The sequence below is a fragment of the Strongylocentrotus purpuratus genome, unplaced genomic scaffold, assembly GCF_000002235.5.
Source record: "Strongylocentrotus purpuratus isolate Spur 01 unplaced genomic scaffold, Spur_5.0 spur5_scaffold_1, whole genome shotgun sequence".
Lineage (NCBI taxonomy): Eukaryota > Metazoa > Echinodermata > Echinoidea > Camarodonta > Strongylocentrotidae > Strongylocentrotus > Strongylocentrotus purpuratus.
In genome coordinates, this window is record NW_022145594.1 from 32283804 (window position 1) to 32305446 (window position 21643).

Genomic DNA, 21643 nt, shown 5'->3' on the forward strand with positions numbered 1-21643 from the left:
CAGCATAGAAACAACTTCTTAAAATTAAATGCATTCAAATTAGAATGGTGACACGTACAACCAAATATGTTTCATGATAGTGCCTTTCAACATGAAATGAACAACTGGGGAGAAGTAGGCCCCCATCTTGGACCTGGTGTCCCCCATTACCTACACACATTTCTGATCAGACACCATTCATAATGTGAATTGAAACACCCATTCACAACACACAGTGGCCATAAACTTTCTGTGATGTTTGGCACATTTCATAAACTTCCTTTTAAAACTATTTTTTTAAGGGCCACCCCTAAATATCTGCATACACCACAACATTCAGTGAAAATTGTGTTTTTATATCAGAGCAAAATTTTACGATCAAAATTGCTTATCTTGGTCAATTTTGCCAATTTTCTCGTAGAGAGAACGCACTGTATAGTCTTCGAAATTGGATATATGCAGCAGTGTTGTTGAAGGCCACATATGTCGCTATATCAATATTGGATCCAACACGGACAGACAGTGATGGGTTCAAGCTTGGTGGTCTCCAATTCCCTACACCTACCCTACATATGTCAAGAAAAAAATGGCTATGAAAGAATTTATTTTTCAACAAATCGGTGAGAAGTGGTTTTACGGCACACATTATTATTCAATTAATAGGCTTTATTTAGACCAGCATTGCTCCAACGTCAGTGAATGTGGATAAAGCAGTTGACATCTATACTACACAGATGCATGATTTTCAAAAGAAATTACCTTGTGGATTCTATGTCAAAATTTCCAAGAATGTTCAAATTACCGTGGCAGCCATGAAGAAGTCAATGTTGGGGTACGAAAGTCTATGAAAAGTTGATCTACTCCAGAGTAATAGGACTGCAGACAAGTTCAAGAGAGGTCAATGTCAAGGACATTTTGTCATAAGAGCTTTCACCAGTCCCAACAGCACTTTTTGATGATTCTGGAAACGAGCACTCCCATGTCAAAGACGGACTTATAGAATTTGACAAAAGTTGAGATGTCAGCCAGGCATGAGACACTGGAACAACCTTGTACAGTCATTGATGGTTGTGCTCTGCTGTGAATGAAAATCTGATGATGTTTGCTTGGTGTTTGACAGATCCGAGAGTATTTAGAGGTCATAACGGGTCGAGAGTCTTCCAACTGAGTCCCGCGTCACTGCTGCCCTCCAAGAAACTATCTCTTACTGTTCGTCGTCGTCGTCGTCGTTGTCATATAGATCATGGCTCACCCTTGTGACCCGTTTGATGAGACCTTTTGATCGGCATCTGTCTCCTGCAATCCGGTAGAGTGTCTTTAGTATTTAGAGGGTGGCTAGTGATTTCCCTAAGGTCGTCAGTCCATCTGAGCTTGAGTCTTCCTTTGTTACGTGTTTCTTCAAAGGTACCTTGAATGATAATTTGTCAAGGTTGTCTCCTGATCTTCTACTAACGTGACCAAACTATTGTAGCTTGTACTTGTCAATCCTGGTAGCAAGTGGCGGTTGATCTTCGATGATGGACATTGTGTACATTGGTGTTGTAATCTCTTCATGATATCCCAAGTAGCTTCCTCCAACACCACATTTCAAAGGCAGATTGCCGAGCTTCCACCCTCCTTGACAATCATTGACCCAAGAACATTATATAAACTTGTCCACTTGATCAACTTCTTCTCCATCAACCACCATGCTCTGTTGCATGTAGTTAATTTCCACCAATCATGATCTTGGTCTTTTTCACATTGAGGTAGGGTCCAAATTATTCACTTGCATCCTTCACTCTTTTGTAAGGAGTTCTAGTAGTTCTTCTGATGTTCTTGTTATAAGTGTTGTCAGTGGCATACTGAGCAAAAACACTTGGAGGGGCAGAAAAACAATCTGCATCACCACCACTCATACATGTTACATGCAGGCCCCGCAGAACTTTTTTTTTAAAGCGGGTGGGGGGGGGGCTGAAGTATTTACGATCAGGAAGAGAGGAGCGCAAATTGGCGTGGTGTTCAAGGGGCACAGCCCCCGGAAGCTCAAGGGTTTCAGGCATTTATTAACTGTAAGATGAACATATTTTGATACCTCATTTCACCTCGGGTCACTTTCTTTCTTTCTTTCTTTCTAGTTCTCTTTAACATACTTTATACAAAAAGTGAGGGGGCTCGAGTCCCCTGAGCCCCGCTGTTCTGCGGACCCTGACATGTAGGCTTTTAAATAAGCATATTTTTTGCTTGACTGTGGATTTACTAAAAAGTGAGAAAAAACCCAGGAAAATCATGTCATTTCAGCAACATTTGTAAATCACTGGTATCGAATATATAAAAAAACACAGTTTGAATTTTGTTTGGGGGTTCAACTGTCCCCAACCCCCCCCCCCATACCCTTCCCCATTAATACGCCAGAGAGTGTTGTATTGTCGGCGTATCTTAGGTTGGTGATCGTTCGTCCACCAACAGAAACTTGACCATAAAATGCCTTTCTCATGATGAATTCAGCATAGATGTTGAAAATTTATGGTGATAGGTTGCAGCCTTGACGGACAACTTGACCAATAGTGAACCTTTCGGTGTCGCCATTCTCTGTTCTTACTGTTGCTTCTTGGTATTGGTAGAGCGACTGGATGAGTTGAATTATATGTGCTGGAAAGCCCATCTAGCTCATAATCTTCCATAGGCGTTTATGTTGTACGCAGTCAAAAGCTTTGGAAAGATCAATAAAGCTAGGGAGAGAAGTTGTTGAAACGTGTCTCTAGTGTTGCTAACTTCACTATCTTTTCATGACAACAAACTACAGTTGATCGACATCATAATTATATGCGCGAGTCTGCAGGATGATTGGGTGCTCAGAAATAGGCAAAAGCACAAGCAGGCCTTTACCGTCAAGATGAGGTTCTTGTTGAAGTGATTCCAGGCAGTGATGTCATGCCAAGGAAAGGTCTGTCCACAACATAGTTATGATGAAGCAGGCAACATCAAAGAACAGCAAGCGATTGGAATTGATGCTAATGAGAAGATGTATGTTAGGGTCCTAGTGGATGACACAGACGTCTACGTACTACTTTTGCATCATTATCTACATGACGGACTTATAAAACGCCAATTACCATGGAGACGCCCCTTCACAAATCGAACTGTTATTGATGTTCCTGCCAATGTAGACAAGTTAGGAGATATCATTCCATCGATGTTGGCAGGACATGCGTTGACGGGATGCGACACTCTTGGGGCATACTTTGGCATTGGATAGGGTACAATGCTGAAAGTGATGAAGCAGAAGATTCGACTCCCTTAGGACTGAGTTGGCAATGTTGATGCAGCATGGTCATAATTATGTCATCACTCAACCTACTCAATGCTTTGCTTCATGTTATGGACAGTCAACAACCAACTGAATGTCAGAGGCTCGTATCAACGTGTGGCTATCAAGGGTCCGAAGACTAGGAGCTCCAAATACCCCCAAACCTTGCCTCACTACCTCAAACTACTGAAGCGTTTGTAGAAAATGTTAAGAGAACTCATTTGCAAACATGCGTGTGGAAGCACGCATTACAGTCACGACCTTACTTTGCAGAATTAAGTGTTAAATGACACCCTCTTCCACATGGAATATTTTAGGGTTCCCAACACTTTAGAGAGCTTTTAAACAAATTCCAAGATTTTGAAGCAAACTTATAAACGGATATAGTCCTGTATCGTAGTGGTAGTTCGTAATTTTTAGGTTAATTTAAAAGAATCTAGTACCTTAGAATACAAATCTAGTTTCTTAACGCTGTCACTGAAAATGGGCATTTATCACCATATGCCACCTCATATCTATGGGACAGAGAGCATAAAATTCAACCGTGTTTTGTTCGAGTATCAAATTACAAAATAAAAATAAATGTGCAGCACAATCTTTACTCACTGTATTCAGTGCATCTGACTCATGACATAATGATAATCTCATGTTAGAAATTGGTATTTGGCCATCATTTTGACCTATGCAAGTTAATGTGTCTATAGAGGGCGCCATTCCGAATTATGCAAATTTGCATATCATTTGTGATCATACAGCATTGCAATTTTTATTTAGTGATGATTCTAGAAAAAAAATTAAGATATTTGACTGCCATTTAATGTAGTAAAATGCTGTTAAAACTTTTTATATCATTAATTTTGGTTAAAAAGGGGATTTTGGCGGCCATTTTGTATGATGTCACATATCTCAAATTGCTCAATGCTGACAGAGTGTCAGCAATCGAATTCTTCAAATTGATGGTCTAAGGAACTATAATCCGAAGAAAAAAAAACTATAGACCCTAAAACAAGGTATATCGAGATGGCTGCCGGACTATGAAGCAGTTTATAAGTTACAGCTGCTTAAGAATACTTGTTGCATAATGTAATAATCCATTAGTGTATGCATCATTGAATCACCCAAGATTTCAATATGGTGGAGGGATGAAAAGTCTCTTGTAGTTTTGTTTTACATCAAGTAGCATTTTTAAAACTGAGTACTGATAAGATAGCTCCTAATTGTTGGCTATAGTTTGCCCAGTAAAAGTGGTGTCTGCATTTAGGTGCTGTGTTTTGATATAATTTAAGTATGTGCCGGAGAAGTAAATAATGTAAAAAGCTATAATAAAGTTGTTTTAAAGAAGCAATTTCTTCTATATTTTAATTACTATACTCATACTACAGATGGTCCTATCCTCTAGCTTTCTCAGTGACCAGGGTAATGTATGTAAACCACTTAGAGACATAAAAAATGTTTAGTATTCAATTGAAGTCCTCCCTGATGTTAAGTTTGTTTCTATAATAGAAGTAGAAAAATGAGAGGATCAGGTCAATGAAATTCTGATTTAAAAATAAGAAAGTTTATGAATTTTGGAAATTGTCATCAAACGCATAGTGGCATCTCTGTGACATTTCTTGTGAGCTCCCCTACCCTTCGCTCTGTGCATAACATGTCATCAATTTTAATTTTCTTCATTATTGATGATGGAATAGACTTGTCTATACAGGGGTTGAATATAGAAACAGATTCGCAATAATGTAGTGGTTTAGTGGTGGTTATTTTACCTGACTGCTAAGAAAGCATAGATGCTTGTTAGTAAGTAACCAGAGGACCGACAGCTTTAAATCCTCTCCGAAGGACCTGGTAATGAGAATTAATGCCTTACCAAAGGGCACTAACGCATCGACTTGGTTTCGAACCCAGGTTGCCGGATCACGAGACCACTGCTATTCCAACTGAGCTATCGCGCCCTTGGGTGCATGAAAAACTTCTTTAGAGAAAATAGACATGTCTTGATTTTTTTTGGTAGTACATAGCAAATGGGAGGAGAGACGATTCAGCAAAGAATTGCCAATTTGTGTTTGATTGATTACTTTCTTTTATTTAAAATCAGGACCTGATCCTCTCATTTGTCTGCTTCTATTAAAACCAAATTAATATCAGTCAGGGTGGATTTCTCCTGTAAGTGCTATATAAAACCAGAATATTATTATCATCATCTTTTGTTTTGTTTTTGTTTTTGCTCAAAGTTATAAATGCAATGTTATTGTTTTAGTGTCCAAAGATGCCAGATATAATAATTGTTCGAATTCAGAATATACCTTTTTAATAAAACTCTTTTATCAATACAATATGTTTTGAAAACTCTGTGAGATATACTGTATTGATTTTATGCGAAAGACGTCATGTTCTAAGTGTTATTGTTCCCGGCTGTGTGACAGAGAGTGTAGAGTGAATGGTCCTGGTGAAATTTGAAATGTTGCTGGTATTTGGACGAAGTGATGGAGAGTCTAAGAGAGCAGAATGTCTGCTCAGAGCCAGAAAAGGTGTGAAACTTAAATCAGTTGATTCAGTGTTAATGTCCTTTTGGCTCTGAACAGACGATGTAAATTACAGAAACACATTTAATGTTTTACAACAGTTCATTAAAAAACTATTCACGATAAGTTATAAAGCTCAGGCCTCTATTCCGAACAAAAGTTTTGTGATTGGTTTAGTCAATTTCTAGTAACCCTCTCCCCTCCATTGCATCAAATACACTGCCAAGTTAAAATACTAAATAGCAAATTTGTTTTGCCTTTGCAGTATGACCCATTTCTATCTATACTTTTTGTAATCTTCCCTCCTTTTACATATCCCTAAGAAATTTGTAGGAAATTTGTGTATAAACTCATATTTCTGTCTCGTATTAAAAAAGGTTACAAAACACATTATCCAGAGACCATGGTCGAAAGAATATATATGGGAAATTATTGTTAAAGGTATAGACCGGTAGTGGTAAAATTGCGGTTCAATGGTTTTGGGTGCAAACTATCCATTCAATATTGTTTAAATATTTCCTTCAGGTTTAGATGGCAAAACTTAAACCTAAATTCGCAAAAAACAGAAATATATGCCCAAATATTGATGGAGTGCATATCTATATCATTCGCGATATCTATCCAGGCCGGATCGATATGATAATTTACCAAATATATCAATTAGTAGGCGGGAAAATTTGTATCATCATGTATTAGTCAAAACATATTCTTTCACATGATTGGTAATAAAAGCTTTCATTTCATTTTGTGAGGGGGGGGGGGGCGTTTCCCAAAACTGGTCTATACTTTTAAAAAGTGAGCTTGCTCTGTCGAACACCTCATGAATCCACATTTCTAGTTAATGGTGATGGATATTCGAGTGAAGTTACTTTAGCAGTATTAGTATCAAAACATAATCAAAGATATCCAACACAGCAAAGCTCAGCAAAAGACGATTTTATAAAGAAAGTGTGACCATGAAGTTGAAAGTAGCAACTACCGATCTCATATCAGTAGGGCAAACAGAGAGGGCGCTTTTCAAATTCAATTGGGTTAATTAATTTTTAAAATATGTTATTAATGGTTATATGTTTCAAGATTGATTCTAAAAATACTTCATGATATTAACTATCATTCTACGAAGTTTGAATCATTAAATCAAAGGGAGGGGAAAATAGAAATGAACATCTCAAACAAGACGATACTATCTTTTGGCACTGTAACCCTTTGTACGTACTCATTTTTTGAGCTCGGAAGAAGCGTAGTCCGCGACAGATGTTGTACAAATCGTTTGACTCACGAATGTTGATAACGCCAAGAAGTGTATATTATGCCATTTAGTTTAAAGGTAAAATTCGCATAGCGCTTACATTTTTAAAAGCCTTTCTGCCCCTCTGATTATTATGTAAATCCATATTCCAATTTAACCAAATATTTTGAGAATAAAACCCAAATGCTTCTGGTTATTAAGCGTCGTTAATTCGTTTCTTCCATCTATGGTTTAAGCTAGACATAGAACACTTTGATGAAAATAGTTTTATTTTTTTGTTGAGGATCAAGTATTTCATCTGAAAAGAAGATTGGACACCGGTACGACCAGGTGGGGGGGGGGGCACTAACAAAAGCGTTTAAGCAAATTATTCAAATGGTAGATTCTTGATATTAAAGGTAGTGATAATTATGAATACAACAATGACTTTGTTAAGTAAATGAATGGGAAGGATTCCAATTTCTTTAAGCCAGTTATTAGAGCACTCCTTATATATCTCCTCATATTAAATCTTATCTCCATATATTTTATCCTGTTGAGTTTTATTTTCTTAATAATTTGTATATACGTATTATGTTCTTCAAATATGTATAATAAAATTCTTATTTTGCGCAGTCACTAAATGGCATTCTCTTCTGGTTTTAAAAATGGGGAGGGAGGGACTATATAGTTCTACGATTCTAAAGGTTCAAACACAGCAGCTAATGGTGTCAAGTGAGTCGACTCGACATTTAAAGGGCTCGTACGTGTATTCATTCACTAGTATTTTCTACTTCTATTACTATCAATACTTATACTACTACTACTAATACAACTACAACAACTACTACTGTTGTACTACTACTACTACTTCTTCTTCGACTATACTACTATACCACTATTACGCTACCACTAATATCGCATTGCTACTACTACTACTACTTCTACTACCACTCAGGGGTGGCGAAGCATCGTTCAAAGTGTGTGGGGGGGGGTACCAATAAAAAGGTTATTTTCTGGAGAAAAAAGGTGCACCTACAAAGGGAAACCTTACAGCGAAAATATACAATGTTGTGCCATTAGTATATAAACCACTACATTGTGATTACACTATCTGGGATGATTTCCATATTTCTCTCTTTACATGGTCCAAAATACTGCTTAATCATCTTACTTTGCAGTTGAGGTTGATTGTCTGAATATCCATTTGCGAGCGAGGAAACATTTTAAGATATGTGAAGTCGTAGTGCGTAAAATTACATCTTATAAAGAAGGAAAAATAAACAATCCTGATGTGTTTATGACATGCTTAAAAGACCTTTAGAAAAAAGTTATATAAACTATACATGCAGGCGAGCGAGCTTAGGGGAAATCAAAGCAAAAACAAAAAAACAATGTCGCTTTGAATTTTTGGAACATATTTGTCTGGTGAAAGGGAAAGGGGGAACTTATCAAAATGGCAAAGATCAATATAAAAAAGAAAAGGAGCACGTGTCAAATTAAAAAGGGATATTATCAGAAATAAAAATGGGGCCCTTCCTGCACCTGAAAAGGGGTACTTAGCAGAGATTAAAAAGGGACTAATGAGAATAGAAAAGGGGCATATAGTACAAAGGAAAAGGGGCAATTATGATATTTGAAGGGAGCACTAATTAGAGGTCAGAGGTGGTAAGAGGCACTTATAAGAATGTGGAACGGGCACTTATTAGAAATAAAAATGGACTCTTATCTAAAGCAAATGTAAAAATTGGCACTTTCGGGTACTTGAAAGTGTGGAGGCGGGTTGGATGGATGGGTATTGTGTCCCCCTGTCCCCACCCCCTGGTGCGCCACCACTTCTTCTACTATACTACTACTATTACTTCTTTTATGCTAGTACTACTACTTCTTCTAGCCTACAACTACTACAATTTATTACTACTACTTCTACCACCATCACCACCACCACCACCCCCACCACCACCACTACTACTACCACTGCTAGTACTACTTATTCTTATTATTATCAATCTTTAATTAGTGAGCTTCAAATGTGCATCGTCAAACCTTGGACTGACGCCATCTTGCCATCCAAGAAAGATCGTTTTCCCCTTTCAAACATAATTTCAAAAATTGTTTCTCTTTTCTGAAACCATTTTTAATAAGAAAACTGTAACATGACAATCATGCCGAGGCAAGCATTAAACATTGCAGATTGTTCCTTTAAAATAGCGTCCGCGATGGTGCGCAGCCTTAATCCTAGTCTTATTCGAGACACGAATATACACATTCGTTATTCGAGACCCGAATGTACACGAAGAAGAATAAAATCATTGAAAGAAGTAGATAGGGCGTAACAGATTCCTTCTATCCTGGAGAAATGCCTGGTATTGGAATAAGAATTTATTTTTTTTCCTCAGTCGATCAAGGTTGACTGTAGTCATATGGAGGGAGGCTGATAGAATAAACTACTTTGAAAAGCAATATCAAGACCCATGTACATGGTCATTGCACTTACTTGTCCGTATCACTTTTGATTGTTCTTCTCGTTTTGTTAAATTGTATCCTTCTATAGCATTCTTTTAGAAATATAATGCAATGTTTTTATCCTCGATGTTCAGAAAGCTTATCTCCTAGCTTATTCAATTTTCTTAATTTTATTAAGTAAATATATAGTGCATAACCAATTTTGTGGAGCTAAAGAGGTCCATGTCAAAATAACTAAAAAGTGGACTATTTCTTTGAGTTGGTTTGATGGATGGATATTTTTTCATCAAAAAGAAGGCCAATATCTTTTTCATTTCTTTATGCGGATAATAATTATTGTATACATTTCAAACAAAACAAAGACAAATGAAAAATAAAACACGTTCCTATCATTTTTTTAAAATAAGTATATAACTACTACATTAATTCAATGACATGAAACATATTCCGAGCTTGACGATTTAACCGCTGACGATCCGGGGGGGGGGGGGGGGGGTAATGAATGAGCCCTATTATTGTCGTTGGTCCAATTCGTGAGAAAATATTTAGCATCGAATCAGCCCGCCGGCAAATGAGCGAAAGTGTGTGTGTGGGGGGGGGGGGGGTAGTGAGCACTATTTTTCACCCAACCCCTCCCCCTCATTTTTTCCGGGGGCGTGTAATTTTTTTTTAAAGGTAAAATTAACGTTACCATTTAAAAAAAACTGTTCTTCTTGCCAGGGGAGGAGGAATCAGCCGCCCCCCCCCCCACCCGGATCCGCAACTGGGGTTGGGTAGGGAGGGATTAGTGCCCCTGATGTTGTCCTGTGAAGTTCATAGTTCAGGTAGAGAAATCGTTATATCACGGGTTCTTTTTCTTCTTCTATATACTTTAATGTGGTTTAAAACATTCATTTCGGTTCTATTTAGTTCACATTATGTTGTATTTATGTTATATTTGGTGAGAAAAATAAGCCCTTTTTTCAGAGAAATCAAGATTTTAGGAAATTGTATGCAATCAAAAGAGCATGGAAGAGTCGGTGGGATTCCCTAAATAATCATCGACAAACAGTTTGCATTCACCTTCTCACCATACTTAGTTCGCCCCTGCAGATACTTACTAATTGTCCATCGTGAAAACGAGATTTACTAGGTTAAGACTCGATGTACGGTAGTGTAGAAATTATTATTTTAAAAAGATTTTGCATTCAATTTTGTCTTTTTTCTCCGTTGCAACGCAATGCATCGAATTTCATTTTAATTCTTTTTTAAATTGTATTCAATACTTTTCTTTCTTTTTGCCGAATAAATAATAATAATGATAATAATATTAATTGTTACATTTGTTAGTGTACTAGAATAGTAGTAAGTATTTCCAAAATAATGTGTGTGCCAGGTCAAAGGGGCACCACATCTTTAGAGGTGCGTAGTCTAGTGGGCCCGTCAAAGAACTGTGAATCCCATTTTTGTGGGCCGAGTCCCAGCAGCTGCACTAACGCTCTCAATGTTCGGTTTCCGGTCATTGGTATAACTCGGTAATTGAAGAAAGAATAAGGCGGGTAGGGTATATGGGAGGGGCTCGTATCATATAATTTTCATTAAATTGCCCTTTCTCTTTATTTCTTTGCGTCTTCTTTTCCTTGCTTTACCACTCTCCTCTTTGAAAACGTTTTAACGCCTCTATATGGAGTGGGGAGGGGGTGGGCGGTGTATAAGGCGAGTTTCGCACAAGGAAATGCTAGGGAAGTAGGGAGGTTTGAGAGAGGTCGTACCGTGTTATATTTCCACTTTCCCTCTTCCTCCAAAATGTTTTTTCACTCTCCAATTTGTAAGGATTTGTGTCACCACTGTGAGGCGGAGAAATTAGCCCGGGGGGGGGGGGGGGGTGGGAGGGGGCATGTGTCACAAAGTTAATTAAATGTAAGTAATAGAATGAATAAGGCAGTTGAGTAGGGGTGTAGGAGGGGGTTGTATACTGTTTTTTCGCATTGCCTTGCCCTCCATCCTCCTCCCTCCCCTCCCTTTCCCTATCATTTCCCTTAATATTTTCTATAAAATAATTTGTGATAAAATAACAATATAAACTTTTATAAAGCTTAAAAATCATTCGAATTACGCGGATGCAGCTCGAAACCGACATGCACTGAGGCCAACCGCGGTTGTCGAGCTCTTTGACCAGACAACAGTATTTGTTTAGGTTCATTAGACTGTCAACCCACGAGACCGACATTTTCCTATATCTTTCCTCGTGTAATTCATAGTTTTATCATTATTGTTGGAAGTGTCCATCTAATGGGTTATCGGTCTACTGGGATGGTCCTTCCTATGGCAGGCCAGTCGTGAAAAGCACCCATAGATTTGACGATAATTTATTATTATGACGCTATTTCTGGGAAATCAATTGAAGGTTGAAAGTTTAAGATATTCATCCTTCCGTCTCGTGCAAAAATCGGGCTTGTAAAACATATTTTCACGTGTTGACCTATGGTGCACGTATCTTTCGAAGAGTACTACAAAAGTGCTATTAAGTAGAATATCTTGTAATTATGGGTCTTTGATGGAGTACGGTTGATTTCAGGCTAAACGGGCATGTGTATTAATTATCCTAAAATGATGACAGCGTCTAAGGGTAAATATCTTTAATACATTAAGTATTTTAAAATCAAGACTTAACACAAAATTTAAAATGTTTATTAACATGCTTATTTTCATTTGTAAGCTAATTTGAAAAGACAAGATCTAAAATTAAAACGCAAAATTGCCTGGGCGTGCAACTACGATAAAAAGCCTTTGTAGTCTAAATTTAAGACGCTACAATAAAAAAAAAATTAAAAAAAAGAGAAACGTATAGATCAGTGCTTTATGGTGTCAGCCAAATTTATTTTATGTAATTGTGAGGCTGTATGATTGTTGATACAATACTGTTCAATTCATCTCATCTTAAGATAAATCCATTTCATTTGCAAATTGTTATCTTCTCATGACTGAATGAAAGAATACAATGTAGTCTTTACAAACGAACGCAAAGTTGTTCGTGTATACTAATTTTTTGTTTTTACAGAGTCAATATGGATGGACAAGGTACACATTTCACACACATGTAGGTTACTGAGCACGATTGTTGTGATAATAGGTGGCTATTTACATTGATATCTATTTATAACAGGGACTAACATTTTGAACAACATAGGAGTATGGAATTCTAGACTATAAAAATGAACTTAAAGGTCTACGATTATTATAACAACCAGCACGCACATTACATGCGCTGCATTAAAGCCTCCTGAAGTCACCTCATGTCGACCTCGAATATACATGATAGTTAGAAATTGAACAAAATTGGTTATCGTAGGAATGTTCGCAAACATTTAGATGCTCATGCATATTTAAAAAAATTAAAGGGGGATAGGGGAAAGGCCCTTTATAGACTTTTGTTTGTGTAAAAACACAATATGTCATGAACAATACCATATACATTCACGTTCGAAAAACAAAGTGATATGGTCAATTACGATACTATTGTGCAAACATTCCATAACGATGAAAAAACAATACAATTTAGTAGTATTCAAGTATTAAATAGATTTGTAATAGCACAGATATGCATTTCCTTTAATATCATAATTTTATAATATTTGCATAACACATATTGACGATCATCATGGGTGAATCCAGAAGGATGACAGGGGATGCAACCGTGAATCTCTCCCCCCCCCCCTCCCGCCCATTTAACATAAATATTCTTGACTGTTTTGTATCAGTCCTACTTTTATTTTTCCCTTTTACAATTTGTCCCATTAAACAAAATTATTTCGTCTTTAGACCCACATTTATTTTCTCTTCCTTATCGAAATATTTTGGGGATAGAACTCCCTTTACAGGAAGAGATGGGGTGAGGGTCCAATCACTGGATCGTCCCCCCTAAAATGTTGACAAAATGCAAGAAGAGAGTATGCTATGTTTTAAAAATGCTAGACAACCTAAGACCTATTTAAAGGGAAAACAATACAAGAGGACAAATAGGGGGGGGGGACGCATCTCCATGAATTATTAGAGGGGTCATCCCCCGAAATTTAGAAAAACAAATCTTTTTAATGCATTTTTGGTTTATTCCGTCATATTTTTCAGCAAAAGGTGAGTCAAGACTGCCCCCTCCCCACCCCACATTTTGTCATGGATAATAGACTAGACTGTGTGATGGGAAAAGCACCCAAAACCTTTAAAACCACAATGCACCCCCGCTACCCCCCCCCTCCCCCAGCTAAGACCAAAACAAAAATCGCCGCCATCAAGTTCAATTAACATTAGCAAATAACACCAGAAAAACGAAGGTAGGCCTACTCCTGCGATACCCCCCCCCCCCCCCCCCCCTCGGGCTCAGAATTCAAACAACGTCTTTTTAAAATGTAATAAATAGGTCTACATGCAAACAGAAAGACTATTTAAAATAAATCAGCATCCTTTAATACCAAGCACCATTATTCGCTTGTAATGTTTGTCTACGTATATAAAGGATCAGCGTAATGTACATGCTGCTATACGGAGACCAGTTTCCTTGGTTAAACCTTGGATTCTGCGTCACTAAAGACGGGGAGACGGCACTAGCCTAGGTCGTACCTACGGATATCGAGCGCAAGGATCCATAGTTCTACCTAGGATATTATGTGGATCGGCTGACTGGTTTTGATGAAATTGATGTATCGATTAAGAAAAGAGTGATTCATTTAATTTGTTATCCACTATGTGATATTTTAAATTTTTCAATGAGTATGGGTATTTTCCCAGACGGGTAAAAAATAGGAAAAGTGATATCTGTTCTTAAAAATGGATTGTCTGATTGTTTAAATAAATGTCGACCTATTTCTGTACTGCCTATATTTTCTAAAAAATTTGGAAAATGTCTTTTTAATCGACTTCTAAAATGTGTGGATCAGTGCAATATATTAACAAAAAGCCAGTATGGATTTCGTCCAGGGTACTCTAGATCTTCTGCTATAGTTGATCTGATTTATAAATTTACTTATGCTTTTGATAAAAAGAAAAATTTGATTGGTTTGTTTCTTGATTTGAGTAAGGCTTTTGATACTCTAGACCATTCAATTCTTTTTCATAAATTAGAAAATTATGGTATTCGTGGTATTCGTTTAGATTTATTTCAAAATTATTTAACTAATCGTAAACAATTTGTAGTTGTCAATGGTAATGAGTCTTATTTGAGTGCTGTAGGATGTGGAGTGCCCCAGGGATCCATTCTTGGTCCACTTTTATTTCTCATTTATATGAACGATATTTGTGCATCATCTCAAAAGTTGGAATATATTTTATACGCCGATGATACCAGTGTCTTTTTATCCGATAACAATATTGACGATTTGATTCTTGATTTTAATGATGAATTATTGAAAATAAATCCATGGTTGATCTCTAATATATTAATTTTAAATACTAGAAAAACTCACTATATGATCTTTTCTAATATGTTTATCGATTGTGACACGTTGGTTGTTTCTTTAAATGATAATGTAATTAATCGTTGTAGTTCCCTGAAAGTTTTAGGTGTAACAATTGCCAGTAAATTATCTTATATATATATATATATATATATAATGGTTTATTTATTCAAAAATCACATTGCAGCCCAAAGGCTGAATTGCACGATTTTTTTACAAATCTTTGACATAAAAACAGATTATAATGAACATTGTAAAAAGCATTACACAAAATAATAACTGCATACAAAATTAGTAACGCAATAATATTCAACTAATATTCTTTAATTGTTCAAATAGTTCACACAATCATGATTACTGAGACCAAAGGCACTCACATTACACAGTCATATAAAATCAAAACTCACGAAATCATGCAAATTACGGAGAAAATCGGAGCACAACTTTGTCTGTTTGGCGGCCAAAAAGCGCCCTCTACGCCCTCCTTGGAAGGAGCACATTGATGTTATCTGCACGAATATTTCTAAAGGTATAGGTATTTTAAATAAAATCAAACATTTTCCTTCAAATATTTTGATTATGATTTATAATGCCATTATATCTCCTTATTTTAGTTATTGTAACCTTGCCTGGGGATCCTCAACTGATCATGCAATGAAGAGATTATTGCGCTTGCAAAAAAGAGCTATTAGTTTAGTCTTACATGCCGATTATTTTGCTCATACTAAACCTTTATTTCTAAAATTAAAACTTTTGAATGTCCTAGATCTTTGTAATTATAGTTTTGCAACATTCATGTACTTTTGTTTTAATAATTTCATACCAATTAGTCTTTCCAGCAAATTTTGTTTTAATTTTGCATTAATTCTCGAAGTTCTTCTAATTTTCATTTTAATAAAATAAGACTAAATATAACCAGGAATTTTTATTTTTTTAAAGGGCCATAATTGTGGAATAATATACCTCAAGATATAAAATCTAGTCCATCAATTAATGTTTTTAAAAGGAGATATAAATCATTTTTAATCCAACAAAATAATTAAAGATTGATTCTGTAAACGGTCTGGTTTTTATTTTGTTTTTGTTTTTTGTTTCCCCCCCCCCTCTATTTAGGCCTTTTTCTCTTTTTTTAGTAATAATGTTAAATCACCTTCTCAAACAACAACATAATACTGTATCATATACTGTAATACTGTTTTGGTGGCAGCACCAATAAAGCCATTGGCTTTCCTATAGCTGTCTCCACATTCATATATATTTTGGTTGTTGTATTGTATTGTAAATGTTTCTCTTTAACTGGCTCTTTAAAAAGAATAAACCAATATTTGCCTGTTAAAAAGGATTTATATAAACAATATTTAAAAAATCCCCATCTTAGAGCATTGTGCGGATCACAGCGTGCGTATCCATAGTTATGTTTTCTCTGCGTCATTGCTTTGTACGGACAAATAGAACTATGCCCGGTCAATATTTTTCTTTTTACTGCCCAACAGTCAGTAGCGAATTTCGAGCCTGTTGCTTTGACTAATCAGAGGCTACAATCTTCACTGATACGCGGTATCTTTGTTGTATTTTAATAAACTTATATCTCATTTTGTAGAATGATCTAATTGATATGATCGCTATGTATTTCGTAAAGAATGTTAACAAATATGTTATACTTGTTAGAAGCGACTCAACTGAGTACGATATAATTAAATCCTTTAACCTACATATCAATTCCACTTACTATCCTATTTAATATTCATTTTTTATCGGATTATTACCTAAGATGTGAAATCTGCAATATTCCTGATTGGCGTCATGGATTACGCAGTTTGGTATATTCGTAGCCGAAAGCTCAAAGATAAGTGAGAGGGGAGATTATCTGTGATCTTCTTGCAGGATCCGAATATCCTACCACGCACCTAAATACATACCATCACAGTGTGTGGGTGTGTGTGGGTGTGTGTTAGGGTGTGTGCGTGTGCGTGTGCGTATCTGGGAGTGTGCACCTGTGCAGCGGTTATGGCATAATGTATTAGTTAAGTTTGAGCTTAGAGAATTAGGTATGTCTTTTGGGGGGTATTCATTTAGGGTTGTCCGGTGATTCCCCACGAATAAAGATATTTAATACAATTAATTTGCAATGAAATATTGGATATATCGATGCAGGGAAAGTCTGTATTATCGTCTTTGGTTTATATTATTAAATGATTTGTATTGCTTCAGAATCACACAAAAAATTGAAAAAAAGATGTGTGTGTGTTTCTGTCTCTCTCTCTTTCTCTCCCTCTATTTTCCTATCCCTTTCTATGTCCTCTCTCAGCCTCTCTCTCTCCCTCTTTCTCAATGCCTCCCCCTATCTCGTTCTCTCTTTCTCTCTTCTTTCCTCACTCTTTCTCTCTCTCTCTCTCTCCCTCTCCCTCCCATTTTATTACTTTTTATCTTATTCGCGCATTCCGATGGCGGGTGAAAGGGGGGGGGGTGCCCAAAACATTTGTAGCAAGCAATAGAGAAGGGAACGTCATGATACTTTCCTCTTTTTTTGTTCTCTCCAAAATTGTTTGATTGCCTGATTAGAAAGAACAAAAATAATGATAATATTAGAAGAAAAGAAAAATGGAACAAAATTAACGCTCTTATCTTAAACTTGACTCTTGATATAAAAAAGATCATGTGTCAATTAGTTATCTTGAAGTTGTTAACACTTGAGATCAATGATTCATCCTCTATTTAATTTAATGTGATAATACACTCAAAACGGTATAGATTTTACAGTAAAGAAACTCCCATACTGGATACCAGGCGCGTACGCAGGATTTTTTCAAGGGGGGGGGGGGGCGTTAACATTTATAAATCGGATCAAAAATACCTTTGAGATGCATTTCGAAATCGTTTATAGTACAATCAACAGAATATATACATTTCGTAAAGCTTGACGTATTGGGGCATAAAAAAGATCCAGGTAAAGGGTATCGGAATTTTATTGGGCAGGTTGGAAAAAGCACGAGTTGGAATGCTATGAATTTTATTCATTGACAGGTTTATCGATTGAAGATTTTGAACATCAAACCGTCCTGGTATAAATGTTATTTTATTGCCCGACAAATTGATTATTTCTAATCTAGGTACATTTGCTAGATCGGAAGCTAATATGGTGACAATTAGATTCTGGTTCAAATCAACATTTACCAGGTTACTTAGTCCGGAAATACGGGAAATGGATGTCATCAGGTTATTGTTTGCTGATAGGGAGGACAGCATATGTAGTAGGGTTAAATTGTGGATATTCTTTATCGAGCAAAAGTTGAAGTTTACAACGCGAAGGCATCTTGGTCAGTATCCTAGCTATCCCATCGGCATGATCGGGAGAACTTTCCACAGTAATGGTCAGTTCTATGAGATTTTCGAGAAGTGGGATTTCCTGCAGTTTGATGACATCACTCTGGTACGAGACATACAAACCCTTTAATGAAAGGATGCCGCTGATGTTACCAAGTCCAGAAAGACTGTTGCTGTTGAGATGTAATTTGTAAAGCTCTGGATTGAAGGTATCCTTGAAGATTTCACGGATCCTGTTCTCATTTAGGATCACAGTTTTTAAACCAGGCAACAAGAAAGAACCGCTCGATATCTGCGAGATCAGGTTACCTGTAAGATCTACTTTCTTTAACTGCAGGAGACCCGATAGTGAACCCCTGTGGATGGACGTAATTTTGTTAAAGCTCAGGCCGAGGATTTCTAGCTCCTCGGGAATCTGATCCCCTTGGGTAATTGTGATCTTGTTGTGTTCCAGCATAAGCACTTTTAGTTTTGGAGCATGAGAATTCAGGTTGCTACCAATGCTGCGAATATTGTTGAACATTAGATTGAGTTCTTGTAGTGACGAGAGATTGTGAAACACAGGAATAGCTGTGAGGGCGTTGAGGGATAGAGTAAGGTATTTCACCTGGCGTAGGATCGTAAACAGTCGATCATCGATAAACTTTAAACCGTTTTCCATTAAATCGAGATAGATGGTACCCGTCTGATTCTGGAAAAGATCAGGTGATAATTTTGAATATGGTGCATTGAGATCGAGGCCACGAAAGGCTACATCTTCAAAAGTGTGTTTTAGCTGAGCCCCTACCCGGAAGACCCCTTGGCAGGAAACGTGTTGTAATGTACCGAAACATGAGCAGTCTCTGCAGATATCAATATGTTCAGGAACAGCGAAGTACAGCATGGCAAACAGCATGAACAAAGCAAGGCATGGTTTACCAGAATGTCCCCGTCGTCTGGGTGCCATCGTTCCGTCTTTGTTGATGAAAAAAAACCTGGAAATGTAACGATAAAAAAATGAAATGACGGGTGCATGCGTATTGCGGAAGGTTCGTTATTCCGATGGCTCGTAATTCAGAAGGTTAACAAGGCCGAACACAAAACTTTCTTTACAACGGGCTTTATTTCCTAGTTAGTCAAAGGGGACGTCTAACCAGGTATTTAGTTCGTTTTAAAAGAAGAATAAAAAGAGAGAAACAGGTCAGTGAAAGTTTGAGCAGTAACTGATTGAAAATATGAAAGTTATTAATTATTTTTTAAGGTGTGATTTAGCAAATACAAATTGACAACTGTGCGACGTATCTTTTGAGCTCCCCTCCTATTTGCCCACTACCAAAAAAACTTCAGAAATTGATATTTTCTCTAAAGAAAATGTTCGTTCATACATTCAAAAAACTAAAATATATTTACAACTTTTCAATTTGTAATCAGATGCTAAAAAATCCACCAATTTGTTTCTCTCATTTTCTACTTTTATTAAAGCAAGGTAATATGAAGGTGGACTTTCCCTTTAAATGGTGTTAATTCCTCATTTTTGCGTTGCTCTAAAGGACTACAGCCCGCCAAACCCTTAACGTTCCTCCAGCGATCCGATTTTCGAAGAAATGGCAATTATATTTGATTTGAAATCTAGCTATACAAACATCATCGAACGCGTTTATTTCCTAAATAATGATATGAATCCAAACAAACGGAATTTTAGTGCATTTAGCCATTCTACTCAGAATCAACTTGAAATCGTAGACATTCGCACCACTGGTCTGACGTTTGACTACGATTGTGAGCCGATTTAGCTTTTCCTTTCCAAAATGAAGCTTGATATCATTTGAAATTTTATTTTATTAATTCATTGAATATTTAGATCCTTAATCATGAAGGTTTTTTTTACAAATTCGGATGTTCACATTAAATGGCATGGTAAATTCATCCAAAATCGGATCGTAGTCAGATCGTATAGTTTGCGGTTGGCTTAATGGAAAATGACGTGTTATCAAAAATAAAGGCCAAGAACGTTGAATTGTCAAATATTGAAGTGCAAACGTCGTGAGCGCCCAGCTCATTGATTAAAGTGTTTTGGGGGGTATGAAATCAAGTTTAGAACAACGAAAATAGTAAATCATTACTTGGAAAATGTTATTTACACGAATCGAAGAGATATATATCTTACAATAATAATTTATTTTATTTCAAAGCTTTAAACTTTCTGCCTCATAATTTTCTATGCAATCCCCATGCTTAATATTTTTTAACGTGAAATTAAGTTTAGAATGACGAAAAGAGTAATTTGCACTTCATAAGGTTATCTAGACTAATCAGATAAACTTAATAATTGACTCACAATTAATTACATTCACACTTCACCAACGATGAGGATTGTCTTATAACTCTTTTAAAATATGTTGAAGGAAAGACAACAAAAAATTAACTTACCAAATAAAGAAGAACTGATCCAGAGAACAAGTGTACGTATAACTATCTACGATCAGGCAGAATAACACATTTTCGTTGTTTCATCCGCAATAGCGAATTTAATAATCCTATCGGAAGCTTTATCTCAGCTACATGTATAATGTGTCACTCTCGCGACGAGAGATGGCTTGCGAGTGGACATTATTGAGCTTACACACGTCCTCTTATATGTTCCATTTAATTTGCGATTATAATAATCCTAGCCATGATGACTGTGAGTTACCTTTGTAGGCTCAATGTGCAGATTAGAAATTCAAGCCAATGACCGGTGTAATAGCAATTAGTATATCCTGCATCAACAATTTCGTCCTTGTTTTCACGAAGTGACGGTAGTGAGGAAAATCGTAACGCAAAGTGAATGCAATTTTTTTTCACTACCGTCACTTCGTGAAAACAAGGACGATTTATTGGTTTTTGATTGGTTAGAAGCGTGTCACATGATCAAAAATTAACACACACATTTTCAAAAGTACTCTTTACCTCACGTAGGAGGTACATATTTCTATGAAAATAATAAAGTAATGACAATTTTATGTCGATATTGGTTATTTCGTCCATATGCAAAATGGCCTGTGATACACTGTATAATCCCTGTAAGTTGCTTATCATAATCACAGGTCCCTTTTTAACATAAAGTCTGGGCTTTCTCTCGAGTTCACTTGCTTACCAAACCACTTGTGGTCAATTTTCATTTCGGTTTAATAAAAATTTGGAGTGGACTAAAAGACTATTGTTATTAAAGGACCCCTTTGAAGACCATCTTTCAGCTGAAAAGGGTGATTCTTCAGCTGGTGCCTATGTTGTTTTGTGCAAACTTACACGCATGACAATTAGCTATAGTTTTTACCGTTACCCCAAAAAAGCAGTCCGTTATTTCTTTCGTATACCGCATCTCAAATTCCAATTCTTAAAAAGAGCCATTTTAACAAAATTTGCCTGTTAAACAGGATTTATATAGAGA

General features: G+C 36.5%; 1 protein-coding gene across 1 annotated transcript; it reads right to left on the minus strand.

Moving 5' to 3' along the window:
* Positions 1–18127: 18127 nt before the first annotated feature.
* On the minus strand, positions 18128–19180 carry LOC100890481 (chondroadherin-like). Its single transcript, XM_030978693.1, has one exon. It carries the CDS (start codon positions 19178–19180, stop codon positions 18128–18130), a length of 1053 nt encoding a protein of 350 aa, XP_030834553.1.
* Positions 19181–21643: the final 2463 nt, after the last annotated feature.